The sequence below is a fragment of the Glossina fuscipes genome, unplaced genomic scaffold, assembly GCF_014805625.2.
Source record: "Glossina fuscipes isolate IAEA_lab_2018 unplaced genomic scaffold, Yale_Gfus_2 1, whole genome shotgun sequence".
In the NCBI taxonomy this organism is placed as follows: Eukaryota; Metazoa; Arthropoda; class Insecta; order Diptera; family Glossinidae; genus Glossina; species Glossina fuscipes.
This window is the reverse complement of record NW_023998415.1, coordinates 3,111,985-3,130,740: the sequence shown is the minus strand read 5'-3', so window position 1 is coordinate 3,130,740 and position 18,756 is coordinate 3,111,985. Positions and strand designations below refer to the sequence as shown.

At 35.5% G+C, this 18,756-nt stretch overlaps 1 protein-coding gene across 2 annotated transcripts in view; it reads right to left on the bottom strand.

Annotated features, from left to right (window-relative positions):
* LOC119632436 (proton-coupled amino acid transporter-like protein CG1139) overlaps window positions 1–11,946 on the bottom strand; it is a 15,159-nt gene extending 3,213 nt beyond the window's left edge. Inside the window, exons 1-5 of one of the 2 annotated variants that reach the window (XM_038025342.1) lie at window positions 11,751–11,946; window positions 1,561–1,689; window positions 1,331–1,481; window positions 1,133–1,254; window positions 29–255 (exon numbers count right to left, since the gene is read on the bottom strand). In XM_038025342.1, the coding sequence (XP_037881270.1) occupies window positions 29–255; window positions 1,133–1,254; window positions 1,331–1,481; window positions 1,561–1,689; window positions 11,751–11,755 (634 nt within the window). In that variant the 5' untranslated portion in view covers window positions 11,756–11,946. The remainder of the gene's footprint in view (window positions 1–28; window positions 256–1,132; window positions 1,255–1,330; window positions 1,482–1,560; window positions 1,690–11,750) is intronic. The other variant, XM_038025343.1, reaches the window with a different exon arrangement.
* Between the last annotated feature and the right edge of the window lie 6,810 nt (window positions 11,947–18,756).

The window sequence follows — 18,756 nt, the reverse complement described above, 5'->3', positions numbered from 1 at the left end:
AATTTAATTGTATGTTATTATAATTTACCCACAAACAACAGCAAATTGGCCACTGATGAGAATGTTGCCAATATTTGTAAATTACGTATACTGAAAATTAAAAATAATGGTAACAATATAAAACACATGTGCAGACGTACATCTAAAACCACGGAGTATTCATCGATAATTTGCTTTATACTCTCCGCTATGAAAACCACATAAACGCAGCACGTGCCAAAATGATAGAAAGCCAAAAAACCATCAACGAACGGTCTAATTATAAATATAAAATATAATTATTTACTTAAAAATTTCACAAAATATAAATTCAAAATTTATCACTATTCGGTTGAAGAAGAATTTTGCGTACCCCTAAAGCACCTAAAGCAAATGTATAAACATTGCAAAGGTTGTTCACTGAATCAACACTTTACAATATCGCAAAGTAGTAGAGTAAGCGCAGGACAGCATTCCAGAGACAGAGCTTCTCATCGAACATTTGTTCAGGCAAAATACTGAAAGTCAGCCATCTCTCGGTCTTCCGAGCCGACTTTGTCACACACTTTTGCTAGGATTTCGGCGACAATAGCCGAATTTGAATGGACAGAGCGTTCAGCATCATTAGGACGCCATACGACTGTGTTTCAAATTAACAAACCATTAATATATTTATTCTTTTGACAGACAAGACCATGCCGTCGCATCTTTTAAGCCAATGCTGATTGCGAGCGATATCTTTTCTAATCACACGACGACAGTTTAAAATCAACAAACGAAAGTCAAAGAATTCAATTGCTTTGAAAATTGCTAAACTAATGTCACTAAAAGAGCCGCAATTTGTAAGCTAATTATCACAATGTTATGAAATATTGACACTTATCGTTTTAAGGATGGATACTATCCAGAAAATATATAAAATATACCTGTCTGTCAGCAATGATGCAATGTATATGGTAGCCGCAAGACTTATTGAGTGATGTGTTATATATGTGCTGCATTTTACGATTACCTGATGTAAATGCTAGTTTGTGTGTTTTAAACTATAGAATGAATCTATGTATCTATGTTTGGTTGGTGGATGGATGGTTGGATGGATGGATGCAATTGAAACTCTTGAAACCACTTGAGACGAAAATGATGATTCGCTTACTTTGCTATGGGTAAAATGCATTTAAATATGGGTGGTCCCTCCTGGAAACCTACAGTCATGGCTTCGGAAAATGAAAGATATGGAACACGTTTACGTTTACATAACTCATACATGCAATCAATCTAAAGATTTTAATAAAAACAAAAACAAAAATGTACAACAAAATATTATCACAAAATTATCAATGCATTCCCTTACCAATATATGCAAACTATGTACTGCTACGATCCCAATTATTACTGTTAATAGGAAACCATTTATGTAACCTGCATTTGCGAAGGCAGCAGGCATGGCTAATACGCCGGTACCGATACTGGCCTTGAGAAAATGGGCAAACGTCTGCCAATTACTTATCGAAAAGATATTTTCATAAAATATTAAAAGTTTTTTTTTTTTTTTTCTTCTTCTTAAATTTCTGTTATACATACTTGGTGGGATGTTTAACTTGGCGATGTTCGTAAGGGTCGTAATCATCTGTTACAACGGATTGAGTCATTTTCTTACTCTTATCATTTTCTGTAGTCGACTGCTTAACGGCAGGCAAACTGCAAGAGATACTAAGAAAAATAATTTTCATCTCTTTATAAAACATATAAGAAACAAGAAATGAGAGATTTAGCTTAAATGGAAGCTTAGATGATCTCTTAGGTATTCAAGAACTATATATAAAAAGAACATTATGGGCATTGCAATATTTTAAATATTTCAAAAATTTGATTTTCCAATCATAGTTGTACAGCAGTACTACTGGTAGTTGAAGGTTTAAAGGGGTCCTTCTCGAAACAAAATTTTGCTTTAAATAACATTAAATTGATTTAAATGTTATTTATAAACAAATGATTGCCTCTTTTCGGTGGAACATTGATTAAGTATAATTCCGAATCATATAAAAATCAATATTTTGAAAAAACCCTCACATATATCTACCCACTTATTGACACGAAGATTAAGTGATATTTTCCCTTCCTTTTTTAATCATGTTTAAAAAAGTTACGCTTTATGCAATAGAGTCGATTAAATTAAAAGTCCCCCATGAGAATGACTTTAGATTTGCTATTTTTTAGTTTTTTTTCGAAATTCGTTTCTTTTTTCAAAGCTCAAATACATGGGTATTGACCTCCAAGAGTATTATTATTATTCGATCGCTTTTTCTTCAATTAGAAGAAAAAAAAGTCAAAAATAAACATTTTCTTAACCCATTAGGACAACACCCCCCCCCGGCGCCCCGCTCGGCCGAACCCCCCCAACACAACAGCATTGTAGAAGGATTCCAGCCTGATTTAAATGATTCTAAAAATAGGTTTATATAACGTTAGAGATAAGTAACAATTTGATAGAAAGTCTATTTTTGTGAATCAGACAATCAGACAGAGATCAATGAAAAATATATAATGTAATATATGCTTGTATGTATTTTGATCAGCGATATCTATTGGTGAGAGCGATAAAGTAGTGCAAAGTATCAAGAAACACAATCGTTAAATTCGATAGTTTTAATATTTCTCATCATAAAATAATAGATTTGCATTTAGTATTAATAAGTTATTCAGCATATACAGACACTAATCCTGCAACACTCAAAGTTGCACTTCCGACATTCATTACATTTGTTGTTTGATTTGAAGAAATCTGCTGCCGAAACCCATCACACACTTTTAGAAGCTTATGATGACGCTGCTCCATCATATCGAAATTGTCGATTTTGGCTTCAATAGTGATGATTGGGGAATTTGATGTCGTTATCGAGCAACGGCCTGGGGTACCAAAAAAGCTCGAAGACAACGAATTCACAGTTCAGACTCTCAAATAACCTTCGAACAGCTTAGCTTAGTTGATGAATCAACTGTCTCTAGACATTTACATGCGATGGGAAAGCTCCACAAAAGAGGGAAAATGGCTTCCATACGAATTAAGTGAAAATGTCATTTCGAACTGTTTCAACATCGCCGTTTTATCGTTTGCCAAGCAAAAGCGAAAAATTTTTGTGCTGCATTATGACTGGCGATCAAAAATGGCTCTATTACGGCAATCTCAAGGGCAAAAATTCATGGGTTAATTCAGGAGAGTTATCCACGTCCACACCAAAGCGAAATATTCATGGCCATAAAGTTTTTCTCTGCATACGAAGGGATCAGAAAGATGTAGTGCATTACGAGCTGCCAAAACCGAATCAAACTGCTACTGCAGATGAACAAATTGAATGTTGTTGGAAAAAAGACTAGCAATAGCGGTTAAGAGACGCAAAGTCATCTGCTTGCATGAGAACGCCCGGTTACACGTGGCAAGAGTTGGCAGCAGACAGTACGGCTGCAGGCTTGCTTTCTATTTCTATTTATTACTCGTTATATTCAAATATGCAGACTGACTTTTCTTTCATCATAGAATTTCTCGATTTCTGAAATTCTGAAAAACTGAGTCAAGAAATATTTATAGACCTTGTTTGCTCCATTAGAGGAGCCAAGAGGTGAACAGATAATGAAACAATTGCTAGACGGACGGAGCAAAGTCCGCGTGGTATGAAATGAATACCACAAAATTTGCTGATGCGTTTATGTGTATATGATCCGGCCTTGTCATGATGAAAAGAATCGTTCGCACAGATTCTGAACGGTTATAAAGTACGATCCTCTTTCCTCAATCAATATATATATATATATATATATATATATATATATATATATATATATGTATGTGTGTGCGATAGTGCATCCAACTTAGCACAAGTGACTTAATTCGTTAATAAGGTCTTATCTTATATGTATAACCTCATTATTTCTATATATCGACCTTTTCGATTTAATGTTAGCCGAACAAAAACATGATCTGAAAATCAAAATTTTCACCTATAATATAAACTGTTGCATTTGATAACTACAAACACCATCAAATATCGTTATATTCGCACAAATATAACCTGTGACACGATTGGCGAGCTACAAGACCATCTGCATGAAAAAATTTTGAAATAAAATGTCACCTTTTAAATGCGCGTTAATATAACGCAGTTGGATTAGTATTGGCCGGTGCTTGAGATCAAACACCAAGTAGTATTAAATATCTCCTTATATTTTTATACTCTATACCACTTGTGGTAAAAGGATTTATTAAGCTTGTGCAGATATATGCAAGGACCAGAAGGAGTTGAAATAGACTTAGAGAAAATGATTCTGAATCAATCTAAGCGTGTCTGTCAATCTACGAGTCGTAATTTTTGAAATATTTTGATGACGTTTGGTACACTGATGTGCCTTAACTCAAGCGTGCCGAACATTATTGAAAATGGTTCGGATCGGACCATTTTTTCCATCACTTCCCATATGTTAGCTTTGTCATCATAATATATAATGTCGAAAAAAAAGACCGTAGAATTTAATATATACTGTACTGTGTAACATAAAGCGTTAGATATCAAACACTAAACGCGAAGTCTACCTTATATTACACATGGCACAAAATAAAAGGCCAAGGAACAGAAAGAGGAAGAGGTATTAATAGCAAACTGCAAATTACTTAATACAAAGTCAACACACCTGACATAAAATACAATATAAAATGCAGAAAATACCCAAAACAAAGCGCAACATGTCAAGGACAAAATACCTGAAAGGATACCAAATACAAAGTGTATATAATGCGAAAACACTAATACTAATGGGAAGACAGTAAAGGAAACATAAAACATACAATTCAAAGTACCAAACTCAAAGCATACAAAATACAAAGTATAAAGTATAGAAGATTGTGGATAATATACCAAATATGATATATGTACACGATATAAAGTGCAAACTACAATGTGTTGAATGTAAGGCATAAGGTATGTTAAATGAAAAGTACAATACACAAGGCATAAAGTACACATAACAAAGTGCAAAATACAAACTTTTAAACAAAACTTAGAAAGTCGAAATATTAAATACAGTAGAAAGAAATTAGAAAAGTTATATCCGACTGGGACGATATCTTATATACCATTGCCTCCACTCATTTTACCATACTAATACCAATTTGATCGCTTTATCAGTATAAAAGTTATAAACAATCAAAAAACAATTATATGATCATTTTTAAATTTTCGGGGGTTTGACCATATTTTCAGTCTTTTTTTTTCATTTGTAGAGTGACAATCTCTCTTCATGGGAAAAGTATACTCAATAATTTTCAACACTCTGTGTTGTTTGCCTTATAAGTAATAGATAGAAAATCTCAAAAAAATGAAAAAAAAAAATTAAGATTGCATCACTGATATAAGGTTGTTTCATAAAGCCAATTTGAAAAATTTCAACCTTCTATCTCTCATAACTTATTAATGACGCGCGGAAACGTACAAATTTTTGCTTAGAGAAACACAGATGCTTTCAGTTTCCGCATGCTTCAGTGTCCTTTGAGTCACTTGATCCATATTCAATAATAAAATGCTTGCATGAACTTCTAATGCGTTTCCAAAATTTGCACAATGCACATCCATACAGAAACACAGATGCACAGACAGGCAGACATGGGTAGATCGAGCCAGAACTTAACATCAAACAAGAATATGTATAGTTTATAGAGTATACCGTCCCCCGACGGCCCCTTTCCTTCATTCGTCGGTATCAAAATGTTGAGATCGTAAAATGTGAAAAAAAACAAGTAAGAATAGTATAGTCGGACAAGGCCGGTCATTAAATAGCCTACACCGCAGTGTCTATAGCAATTCTTATTTTTGTATGAAATCGCTATTAAGGGTCAATTTTCATCACGACATATTAAGACTTGGATTTTTCTGCTCTACAAAGGATCGATTTGCATGAAAATCCTTATTATGGAAGTCTCCAAAATATAAGTCGAGTTGGTCCAAATTTGGTACATTTTATTTATTTTTCGTTTAATTACGGTTATGATATAAATTTCATCGTGAAGCATTGAAAATTATACCTTTTTGTCGTATGAACTTCAGTTTTCGTTGTATTAGGGGATTCAAAAATTGCCCCAGCTGTCCCAACGTTTTCATATCAAATACTGCTACTTAATCATTTTTGCTGAGAAATTTTGAAAATTTATATTTTTTTCCCATATAAGGACTTTTCAGAATAGGGCACTATTTGTGAAAACATTCGAACCATTTTCCATAGCGTTCGTCCTTGGGTCAAAACACGTCACTGTATCAAAAATTTCATCGAAATATCTCAAAAATTGCGACCTGTAGCTTGAACACAAATTTATACGAACAGATCTCAGACGGACAGACAGGCTTCCATGGGGCCATCTTAAGTCCTTCAGCGTGTTACATACGACCGCACTAACTTAATATACCCTGTACTACAAATGGTGTAGGGCATAACAAGGAACAAAAAATTTTCATTGAATGTAAAGTTTAGACTGTAAAAGACGTACAAAGACTACAATAAGAACAAAGCAAATTCAATCGTTACTTTATGGCAATTTTCTATGATTTTGTCTAACTTTTTCGCACCACTTTTAATGCATCCAAGAAAAGTGAGAAATCAAGCAATCATAAAGTTTTATAGCTCCTACGACGAAAGCAAGCAATTGCTTCTTCATCCTTGTGGCCATAAAGTCTGAACGGCAAACATCAACCAGAAAGAGAACATAACAGAACGGTTAACGATTAACTTATCAGAAACTCAAATTTTATTTTCTTTTCCGTATCTTATATGACTACTGAAAAAATCCTCTATAGGCGCAACCGACACATAATCGGATCGACTGCAGCCTGGGAGGTATATGTTGGCCGCTGAATGACTATTCCTTTACTAATCAAACTTAATTCAAATGAATACTCTCTCAAACGATATAAAAAGTTAGTTGTGTGAGACATGGCACGATTTTAAGAGGTTTCAAAATTTCATTTTCCCAATATACTTATGCAGCTTTATTATAGGTATTTAAAACTTTAACTGCGTTTTCTCCAAAAAGGCAAATATTCGTAAATTGCAGACAAATGAAATACTTTTCAAACTCCTCTCGTGTTTCCCTAAGTATAGGTACGTAGATAAGTGACTTTCATTTTAATTCAAAGGAAACGTTGAAGATGCTTCGCGAAAATGACAGCAATGGAGTCACTTTTTAATATTTTTCAAAGTGAGGTTACTTTTTTATCATTATATTTTATGCTTAATAACTTCGTATTCTATGACCTCTCTTTCCATCCAGAAAAAAGAAAAAACTGCCAAAGAAACCCTTGTTTTCCCCCTTGAAGTTATAATACATGGATGAAAAATGAATAGCTCTATATATGCATACATACATAAGCACATATGTATTTATATGTATATAACTAAGTGGAAGTTTATATGTATATAACAAAGTGGAAATTGTAAACTGCTAGTAAAAGGGGATGCATCTCAATGGATTCCTTAGCAGTCCCGATGTCTCATCGGTCTATGCGAACTTGTAACATTCTGTCAAGAAAACATCGTTTCTATAGAATGTTTCACCACGTAAAGGATGTAAGCACTTTTTCCAATTTGGAGGTAAATCTTGAGTATCGGTCATATTACATCTTATATTCAAGTTAAGCAATAAAGCGCTCACGCTTACATGATGTGCTACGCAATAAATGTATTCTTAGGCACCATTATTTGATCACTAAATTTTGTTGAGAAACCTATTAGAACTTTTGTAAGCTTTGTACTGCGCGCGTATGTGAGTATTAATTAATTTATAAGTTACTCGAGTAATAGTTAATATAACAATAGAGTCTATTATAAATTTATAACTTTGCTTAAACCATGTATATCTCTATATAAAGGCTTTCTTTTCATCATAAACCCTATATATTTTAAGTTTCAAATAATAGACCTATATGATCCAAATTCTCTACGTTAGTTTAGTGTATGTGTGTGTGTGTGTTTTTTTTATTGTTTTTTGTATTCAACAGATACTGCTGGGTCTTAATTGCAGCATGCACGATTCGCCATCCCTGGCGCATACGTACTAAAAACTACCCCCCACACACACTTCGTCTACCGCCCTCCCCCGCGGGACCACCGTTAGGTATTACTTCGCGGGGGCTGGTTGTCGGTAGCACGCTTCTGATGGTGGGACCTCAGTGGAATGCACTATCGGCTTCCACTCCCTCTGCTCTCCACCCGTTGTCTCTCCAATCGCCGTAACTTCACGAGAGTAGTGTTAGCGAAAGCGTCTATGGCGTTCCAGGCTGCTGTACTGCCGATCATTTCTTTCGTGATCTCGTTCGGCTGCATTTGAGGCCTCCCATTCTCAACAGCAGTGGAACATTACGTGCTCCGCATCTCCCTCCGTATCTGCGCATATCGGACAGTTAGGCGAGCTGTCGTGCCCGAATCTGTGCAGATGCTTCCGAAAACAGCCATGGCCACTCAGAATCTGGGTTAGGTAATAGCTTACTTCGCCGTGGCGTCTTTTAACCCATCGTCTTATGCTCGAGATAAGAACGAACGTCCATTTTCCTTTGGTCGTTCTTTCCCACTTCGACTGCCAAATCCTTAACGAGGCCATCCGCTCCTCGCTTCTTATAACATGCGAGGAGAGCTCGTTGCCGCGACGCCGTTTGTAGATGCGGCTCCTCTCATCGGCCAGAATGTCGACTGTCAGAGTGCCAGCTAGCACTAGCGCTGCCTCTTCCTACACGGTACGGAATGCGCAAATCTGCCTCAGGGCGCTAAGGCGATATATTGCCGCCACCTTTCGGTACACTGCCTTCACCTTGAGTGCACTGGCCCAAACTGGGCTTCCGTATATTATGACTGAGGTTATCACCTTGGCTATTACCCTTCGGCTGGTGAATTTCGTGCCTCCAATATTTGGCGTGATCCTTGCTAGTGACGCCTGGATGCCTGCAGCTTTCTCAGCCGCGTACTCAACATGGAACTTAAAATTGAGTCGATGGTCAAGCATAACTCCAAGGTATTTCAGGGCAGGAGTTGACCGCACTGTGTGCTGACCGACTCGTATGCAGCATGTTTCCACGCTCTTCCTGCTGCTTATTAGGACCGCTTCCGTTTTGTGCTCTGCTAGCTGCAGCCCCATCTCTTCTAGCCACAACTTCACTTTCACGATAGCCTCATTAGCTCTCGCCTTTACCTGCGCGACGTGTTTTGCAACCACTACGATTGCTATATCATCGGCAAAGCCGACGATCTTTGCCCCGGTAGGAAGTTCAAACACGCCGTTGTACATTATATTCCACAGGAGAGGACCAAGGACTGACCCCTGTGGAACACCCGCTGTTATTTTATGCGATTGTTTTCCATCATCGCTATCGTACACTAACGTGCGGTTCGAAAGGTAGCTTGTTACTATCTCAAGTATATACCTTGGAACCCGTATCCTTATGAGGGTTTTGCAGATAATCCCCCAGTTCGCCGAGTTGAAAGCGTTTTTTATGTCTAGCTTAACGACGGCGCAGTACTTTTTATCACCGCCCCTCTATCGGTCTCCGGCTATGGCGTCTGAGGCAAGCGCCACGACATGGCTTATGGCATCTATTGTAGACCGCGCTCTACGGAATCCATACTGGTTATCCGAGAGAGCGCGTCTTTCTTCAACCACAGCTAGCAGGCTGTGTGTGTGTGCGTGTGTGTGCTACTACGGACCAGTTTTTATCATAATATATTAAAAATTAATCCTTTTTGTGAAGGGCTTACTATTCATGAGAAATTTTATATGGAGAAGAAGAATTATTCCGGTGTGGTTCAAATTTGATCCACCTAATTTTTATGTGAAGTTACTATCATAAAAAATTTTTACCATAAATCATTAAAAATTAGAATAATTAACATATGAGCGTTTATATTTCCTGAGAATCCTTACGTGCTGTGGTATCTCCAAAATAGACCTACATGGTCCAAATTCGATTAGGTAGAGATTTAGTTTTCATAGGAACGGTTATAAGAGGGGGGGTTCAAAAACTTCTTCCAGTCGAAGCAAATTTTTCGCATCAGTTTAGAAATGAAATTCAAATTTTTTTTTTAATGTCACGACTTTTTCAAAGAAGGCGGAGTGGTCAAAAAAGTGGACCAATGCGTACCATTTTTAATAGCGCTCTTCCTTAACGTCAAAATACGTTAGCGCAACAAATTTTCTCGAAATATCTCAAAAAATGCGACCTGCAGACTGATCCCAAATTTACATGGACAGACATCAGATGTGATAGGCAAACTTATATCGGTATAGCAATCGATGGCTCTTCTGGGTGCTAAATACGTGCTCACAAACTGAATGCACTCTTTACCACAAGTGGTATAGGACATAATTGTATCGAGTCGACTCTTGACTAAACGTTAAGAGTAAACTTCATAAATTAAAAGTGAAGAAGCAGCGAAAACTTAAACACAAAAAAAGGAAAAACAAGAAAAAAGCATGCACATAGCGACGCGTTCACAACCAGTATAGATCCAAGCTAGGAGGGAACCATTAAGCCGATGCAAACACGCAAAAGCTTGGCATTCGATATTAGTGAAGCTTAGTTTACGGATCATCCATCCAAAGGTCAACATATTAAATATTAATTTAGGTAGACGTAACGTAAGCAGTACGCGCATGTGGACGTGAGTTGATTTGATAATATTATTAAAAGAATCCGATAGTGAGATAATTCATTTATTGATAATATCACTTAAAGTTTTGCAGAGAAGCCGGAATGGATTGAAAAGCTGGTAATTATATCTACACTGACTAAGGCGCTCAGAAAAGTTCTATAAGAGCGATTAGGAACATTGAAATCAATCTCCGCTAATAAAAACGGGGAGTCCAGAGTATCTTATATTAGCTTAACTAGGAATGAAACATCTACCACCAAAAGCCTACCTTTCTGAAGATAAGTCTAGAGGTATCAGTGCATTTTCTTAAAATAGCAAAGAGACAAGCGGATGGCATGCCAAATAGTTAACGACGAAAACCAAAACATTGCTTCTAAAGTGTTTCTATTGAATCAATGTAACATAATGATCACACGATCGAGGCATATTCAAATGTTGGTCTCGCCACACTCATCTATAACCTTTTTATTACATATAACTCACCAAACCCTCTGGAAACCTAGCGCTAAATAAAGCTACGCGCTGACCTAGCTTCATTTACGGGGCCCTCATTGTGCAGATTAAAATGTGGTCTTTGATGAAATACAATCCCCAAAATCAATGAGCGAACGTACATTTTCCAAGTTTTTGCAATTTCGAGTTGGGAAGTGATAATACGAGCGAAAGCGGATAATTCAAAAGAATAAATGAACAGCTTTTGGTCAGGTGTAGCTAGGACTTAAAGCCAATGGATCGGAGGGAGGGTAATATTATATTGTGACTAATGGGTGTAAAAGCTACATTTTAATAAAAATTTTGGAACAATAATGTACGAATATGTGTAATTTCGAACACAAGTTTAGCGTCAATGACCGTTAATGCAAGTTGATTTCAATCGGTTAGCTGACATATCCACCATAAAAAGAAGAAAAAGGCTGACTATTTTTTCATCTTAGTCTGAGATAATGGTGAGGTAAGCAAGATTTGCCTCATCACACTAACACCTATTTTTCATGATTGTTTACTTTCGTTTTCATTTAATTTTCTTACTTGAATTACCATTACAATGTAAGTAATGGGTATATATATATAGGCATGTATATACTTGCACTTACTCCATAGTCACTATTTACACGAAGACAATTTTTTTAAACACTTTTCATATTTTCTTTTCTATTAATTTTTGTTTACTTCAATTCTTTTTATTTATACAAGTGGTTTTTTGTTAATTTTTCAAATTTTTTTATATATATATTTTTTTCTAAATTTTATTATGCGAGCAATTACAACAGTGCAGCTGGCTTCCCTCATTCATACTAACGTAACACAGATTTCGTTGTATGTGAACTTCTTATATTTAACTTAGTTAACTACAATAAGTTAGTTTCAGTTTCGATTCATACGTTTTTATAATTTTTTCTTTTTTGTTTTTTTTTTTTGTGTTTCTTTTTCTTTTTCTTGTTTTTTTTTTTTTAATATAAACGCGTAGTATATATTTAGTATGTATTTAGTATTATTTTTGTTGCTATTTTACTTTTCACTTAATCAGTAGTTAATCTTGGTTAAAAATTTTTCGTCAAGCATTTATAACAACAATTAAGACAAATTATCTTAATAAAATTATATATCTTTTCATACATAAGAACATCTATACATGCTTTTCGAACACATACGCATTCTATTATAAATTTTGTTCGAAAATATTTTTTAAAGTATTATCTATCGCCACTGATATCAGAAAAATCAAAAAAAAATGTTTTACTTTTAATCCTAAACAATATTTATATTTATATATATTTATATTTATATATATATATATATATATACAGTAAAAGCTCCTTATTCGCGGAAGATACGTTCGAGAAAAACGCCGCGAATACAGAAACCGTGAGTCCGGAATGGGCCTATAGAGGATACGTTCCTAGGTGACAAAATAAAAAAAAATCAATTATATAAAAAATCAATTTAATTGAAGTTTTTGAACATTTTGATTAATTATCTTAAGGCTTAGACAATGGTTTGAAAAATTTTGTAAGCTTCTCTTGCTTGGCAGTTTTTAAAAGCTCCTTCAATTCAGACTGACACGCAGCAGTCGCACTAGCAGTTTGCCTTTTAAAAATAAGACTTCGCTCCGTAGACGGATCTATGTTCATAAAGAAATCGCCAAGCTCATTTACCAGTGCTTGAAGAAGCCTCTTCTTAAATGGGCTGCAAATTTAACATTTCCTCCAAGTCGCTTTCAGTCAAATCTTCATCTTGCGATTCAAGCAATTCCTGAATGTCATTTGATTCTATCTGTTCGAACCCATCTTGTCGTATTCCATTCGCGATTTCGGCTGTGTTTGCAGTCAAAGTTTGAACTTGCACAGATACTTTGTCATTTTCCCCAGTCAGAGCAGGCCAGAGTTTTTTCCATGACTTCATGATTTCAATATGTGTGGCTTCAGCTCTTCCAATAATTCTTTTATGTTTACGATGCATTTTGCTATGTCAAATTTCTTCCTGTGATAGAGCGTAAAGGCGTGGATTATTCCTTGGCCCATAGGTTGAAGCAAAGCCGTCGTGTTGGGAGGTAAAATTGTCACTTTTATATTTGGATGCATAGTTTCAAGTTCGCGAGGATGACCTGGTGGATTGTCTCAAACTAGAAGTGCTTTAAAGTCTAAATTCATTGTTTTGCAATAAGTTTCAACTTCAGAAACAGTATAATTCCGGGACAAGTCACAAAAAATCCGCGAATAAAGAAATTTATAGCCGCGAGTACTAGAATTGGGTCGCATTTTTTTCATTCGCGTATAGTGAAACCGTGAATAAAGGTAGCGCGAATAAGGAGCTTTTACTGTATATATACTGTATATATAAATGAAGGTTAAGATTTACGGAGGTCGTTGCACACTGGAAAGGGAAATAATTAAATATTAAAAAAAAAAAAATTTTTTTTTAATTTTGTTTTTAAGTTCCCTCTCTATCTCTTTCTGTCTATCTCTTTCTCTTTCTCTCTCTCGAGTTGAACAAATCTATTCAAAAAATATTTGCGATGCAAGTCCATAAGTCCATGAAACTTTATTAATGCTTCTATGTATAATAATATAATTATTTTTGTAGAAATTGGCGCAGGTGTAGTAACCACTGTTTACGTACCGCCTCCACTATCTTTTACAATTTATGCTCAATTCTTTCAATTCGAGTAAGTTATTATATAAATTAAACCTAATTGCATATGTGATGTGTTACATACGCAGCCATATCTTAACTGTTCAGTATAAGTAAGACACAGCGATTATCATTTGAAAGATAAGCATTAAAGATGTCGCCATTATACGAAGGTTACCAATCCGAACTCGCTCCGAGCATCATCTATCACGAATTGTGAAAACACCTCAATCGAACACACGTCAAGGATTCCGATTGAAACCAAATTATGTCTAGCGAATCGATACAAGAATCGCTTTAGAGCTACGAGCGATCATTTATGTCAAAAACAACTACAAGCATAGCATCAAGTAGTATTCAAAAAAACCCAAAAAGTGGTAGTTCATTTACTTCTCACTCTCTCTCTCTCTCTCTCTCTCTCTCTCTCTCTCTCTCTAGTAGTTTCGCGAACAAAAAGAGATCACAACAATCAAAAGAACAATAAATAAATAAACATAATGCACGAAAAGTCTCCCATAAGGACCACAACTTTTATATACACAACTGCAAATGCAATTGACTCGGAAAAAGTTCAATTGTTTCCATCACTGTGCAAACGCTTAATGCGAAAAACTTAACCAATTCGATTGAAGAAGCGGTGTACTTACTCGGCGATACGACTTTATTTGAGTTTTTCTTCCCGGGCAGTCTACAACGACCGTTTCGGAGGAAGCCTTTTAAAAAAATATTCACTGGATTTGTAGAACGCAATCTGCGAAAACTGTATGAAAGACTGGCCTAATCGATTCCAGCTTAATTGCACAGCACCAGTGAGCCCTGTAATGAACGGATCAGGTAAATTTTTGTTTGTTTGTTTGTTTTGTTATTTCAGGCACTTTTTACACAACTTGTATATGACCAAGAATTTGTAATTATATTATCATTTCTGTCGTATATATCATGCTGCAAGTACGCAAAACGCTTCTTCTAAAGTTCGCTATCTTTGCTAAAGTTTCCTAATATCTAAATCTAATAAAAAAATACTATAATCAGCTCTGGCCCAGTATTAAGTGCCCTACACTACTTTGCCTAACACACTTGTTCATACAACGGCTTGCAAAGCAAGGCGGCATATGAAAAGCAAAGCACTTTTATTAGCGATCGTCCTTCGCCCAAAACCCGTTAGTGCACCCAAATTTCATCAAAATATCTCAAAAATTACGGCTAAAGCACCGGCTAAATTAAAGCAATTCACCAAAAAGTATGTCTGTCTTAAGTCATTTCCCAAGTATTGTGATAGATCTGCATACGTGTTTATATACCCCTAAACCGACAGTAGCGCAAAGTATAAATAGAAAGCAAAAAGTTCTTCAATTTCTATACCCAGTGTGGAGCAAAATTTCCTTTTTCAAGAATTTTCATTAGTCAGGTGCCTAATGCAAAGCATGTATTTCGTTGCCCAATCGTTGCCGATTGACGTTCATAGTTGAAGCTTGTCATTTGTATCTTTATTTGAATTGATGCATAAATCAAAAGAAAAAATAAAAACAAATCCGGCCCGATCGCAATCACATTCATCATGCATAGCCCAAAAAATGTAACTTGTAATCTAGAGTAGATAATATACTAAAGCTTGAAAACTATTTATAAGCATCATTTTTTTAGCTTCCTTGCGACGGGTATGGTCCTCCTATTAACATTCCTATAGCACTCATTACTTTTCAGCCTGTAGAAGATGTATATATACATATATATATGTGATTATCTACAAAGATGGACCAGATGGCCACCAAGTCAGCCACCAACATCTATCCATTGAAGACGGCCGGAGCAATGATTTACCGTGAGGCAAATAGAAGTTTGCTCATTGCTTCCAATCGAAATTTCTCGCACAATTCGTGCGCCAGATTTTAATGCGAAATCCCATTTGCTGGGAGAACAAGAAACGACGAACAAGAAATCGCTACAGACTGCCGGGCTAATCCAAAACAAACGTTCTAAAGTATCTCCAGGGCATATATTTTGGTTCAACGAGTACGTGTGCAATGGCGCCTGAACAGATAATAAACTTTTAATAGTCGAGAATGTACCAGCGTATGCTCTAGAAACTCTCGTATTAACTCGTGTAATAATTAATGAATTTTTTGCAAAATTCATTTTAATAACTTTAAAAACGCCATCTATTAGTATATTTATTTCTTTTATTTCAAAGAATGAAAATAAAGCTTTGAATGAAACTTTAGAGGTGGATGTACATGGAAAAGACATTAGATAGTATTATGGAACTTTTACTTTAAAAATGCTAAAGAATTGTATTCTATAATCAAAGCAACGCGTATAGGAGTTGTGCTTTTTGTATGAGTCACATCATGTGATAAGGTCTACATGAAGACAGCATAAAAAAACGGTCATAGATATTTACCAAACACCCTTTCACATATTTACTAGTAACCTATACAAACGTTTAGATGGCTCTGACTTTTATTTTTCTCACTACCTACTACCTACGTAAACGTCGCAGTGAATGAAATGAAAATTTCCCATAAGTATTCTTAACAGTTTGAGAATGGATAGGCGTCCTTAATAGGCGTAAAAGTGTAACTTATAACACATAACAGATATTAATCTAAAATTTGCTATGAATATTTCGCAAGATCATCTAAAAGAGATCTAATCGACTAGGTCACACGTGCGCAATTAATAATTGGTATCCTAAGAGGCCTTCACTTGAAAGTGGGTCAAGCTCATTTTTTGTCATTGCAAGACTTTTAAAGGCTTGCATAAATTTAACAAGCAAAAAACTTTTACGAAACCATTGAGCTCTCGATAAGCAAAGCTAGGTCCGCGCTTGGTTTTATAAAAAGGTAGTCCAAAGAGCTTGATGATCCCTATATTACTAAAAGCGCGGTACATGTGTTTGGTTAGACCCATACTCGAGTATGGCTCTCTTGTGTGGTCTCCTTCATATAGGTGCTATGTAGATTCAATTGAATCTGTTCAAAAGCAATTCTTGCTGTTTGCCTTTAGAAATTTGGGTCGGGATCCGATTGCCTCTCTTCCTCCCTATGAAAATAGATTGCTTCTGCTGTCCGTACCGTCTCTTGAGAAACGTAGGTTTGTTCTTGGCGTTTCCTTTCTAATTAAAGTAATAAATGATGCTATTGACTTGCCTTCGTTACTTGGTGAGATAAGCTTTAATGGCCCTAACCGCTTCTCTAGGCACTTTATCTTGGTTAAGCTTAGTCAGTGTAAATATAATTACGAGCTGTTTAATCCGCTCAGAGTAGTTTGCAAGAACCTAAACGACGTCTATCACTTATTCTCGTTATCGGACTCTTTAAAGTCCATTAAAACAACATTGCTTAATACGCGCGATTTACCTATGTCTTACCTAAACTAGCTTTTATCCTTAAAAGTCGTTATGATTGGAAAATGAATTGTTGTTAAGTATTATCGGTTGGCAGCCTTATGGATGTGTGCGATGGCTTAGGGGTTCATTTGCAATTTGGTCCTGTACCGGTTGTAAGTGTGGCTCTATGCTGGTTGTGTACATGCTTTTTTTCTTTTTTCTTTTTTTTTCCTTCTTATTTGTTTTATTGTACTTATACTCAGTTTTATTATTAATTTAATATAAGTTTTGCTTTAAGTGCCAATCGAACTCGGCTGTTATTTGTTTAGTTGAGTTTCATGTATAAGTAGAATTAAAATAAATAAATAAATAAATAAATGACGCACCAATAAATTTCCTATAGCACTTCGCTTAATAAAGTTTTTCATAGAGTGACTTTTCAAAATAATGCGTTATATGGAACGCGGTCGAAAAATTGCTATGAATGGAGCAGTAGCGGAATAGCCTTCGTGCTTACGTCAAATCATGTCGGTCTACCAAATTTCATCGAAGTATGTTAAAATTTGCTAGACGTAGGTTAAGAAAACAAGAATATCAAATGAACAGACGGATAGACACAAGCTTACCTCAAATCAGAAAGTGATTTTGAATCGGTCGTTGCACCCCATCTATGAAGAATATAAAATCATTCAAAAGCAATGACAGATGTATTTTTTGAATTTTATGAATTCTTCGAAAGCGTTTACAGCGCTGTCTAAAACAACTAAAGGTTTTATTGCATTTGACTTACCTCTAAAATGAATCATTTATTCTAATCGTTAATTAAAGGGATGACTTTTCAGTTGTATCAGCCTTTTTCCAAAATAAAAACAAAAAGTTTGATCCAACATAGATTTGACCAATTCGCAGTTTCTCTAACGGTATTTTCTTCGGTTTTAAAACCGCTTACCACAACGGCTGAATTCACTTTATAGTAATCCTGGCGCTTATACAGGGAATTGGTTTTCAAAATGGCCATTTCTAGCAATAGTTTGATAAGAAGGAGAATATCTTGACAAGAAAAATTTGTGATCATAACATGACATTTATTTTATTGCCATTGTATCCAAAGTAGGGATAAATTTATATTTCTATTGTGAACAATGCATATAATGCACAACAAGGTATAATGTGCTTTTGGATTCTCATTGCAAGTTCTGGAAAGCACTTCAAGCGACACGGTGCTCTATCTTGTGATCCTTGATATACTAAGGATTCCTCCAATCCGATTATACATATTGATCATTATGAATATAGCGGAAGCCTTAAGTCAATACATGCATGCTCCCTTTATAATATTCATTTGGCACTGTTCTTTGCAGCATAAGATGAGCTTGTCTCACTCTCAACATAAGTATATTTACAATGCCGTTAAAAGCTAAAACTGCGATCTTCCAAATAAATACTAAGAAATCTTAAGTTTTTTGATTATAAATTCATATATATTTTTTTTCAGATATATATCGTTTGTTGTTACGCCATCCGCCTGAGTGGCCGAGTAAGCAAAGAGTCTCGACTAGCAACTCAATGGTCGTGGGTTCGAATCTCAAATGCGGTAGAATTTTTAATAAAGCCGAAAGCCTTAGATGCTAGTACTTTAA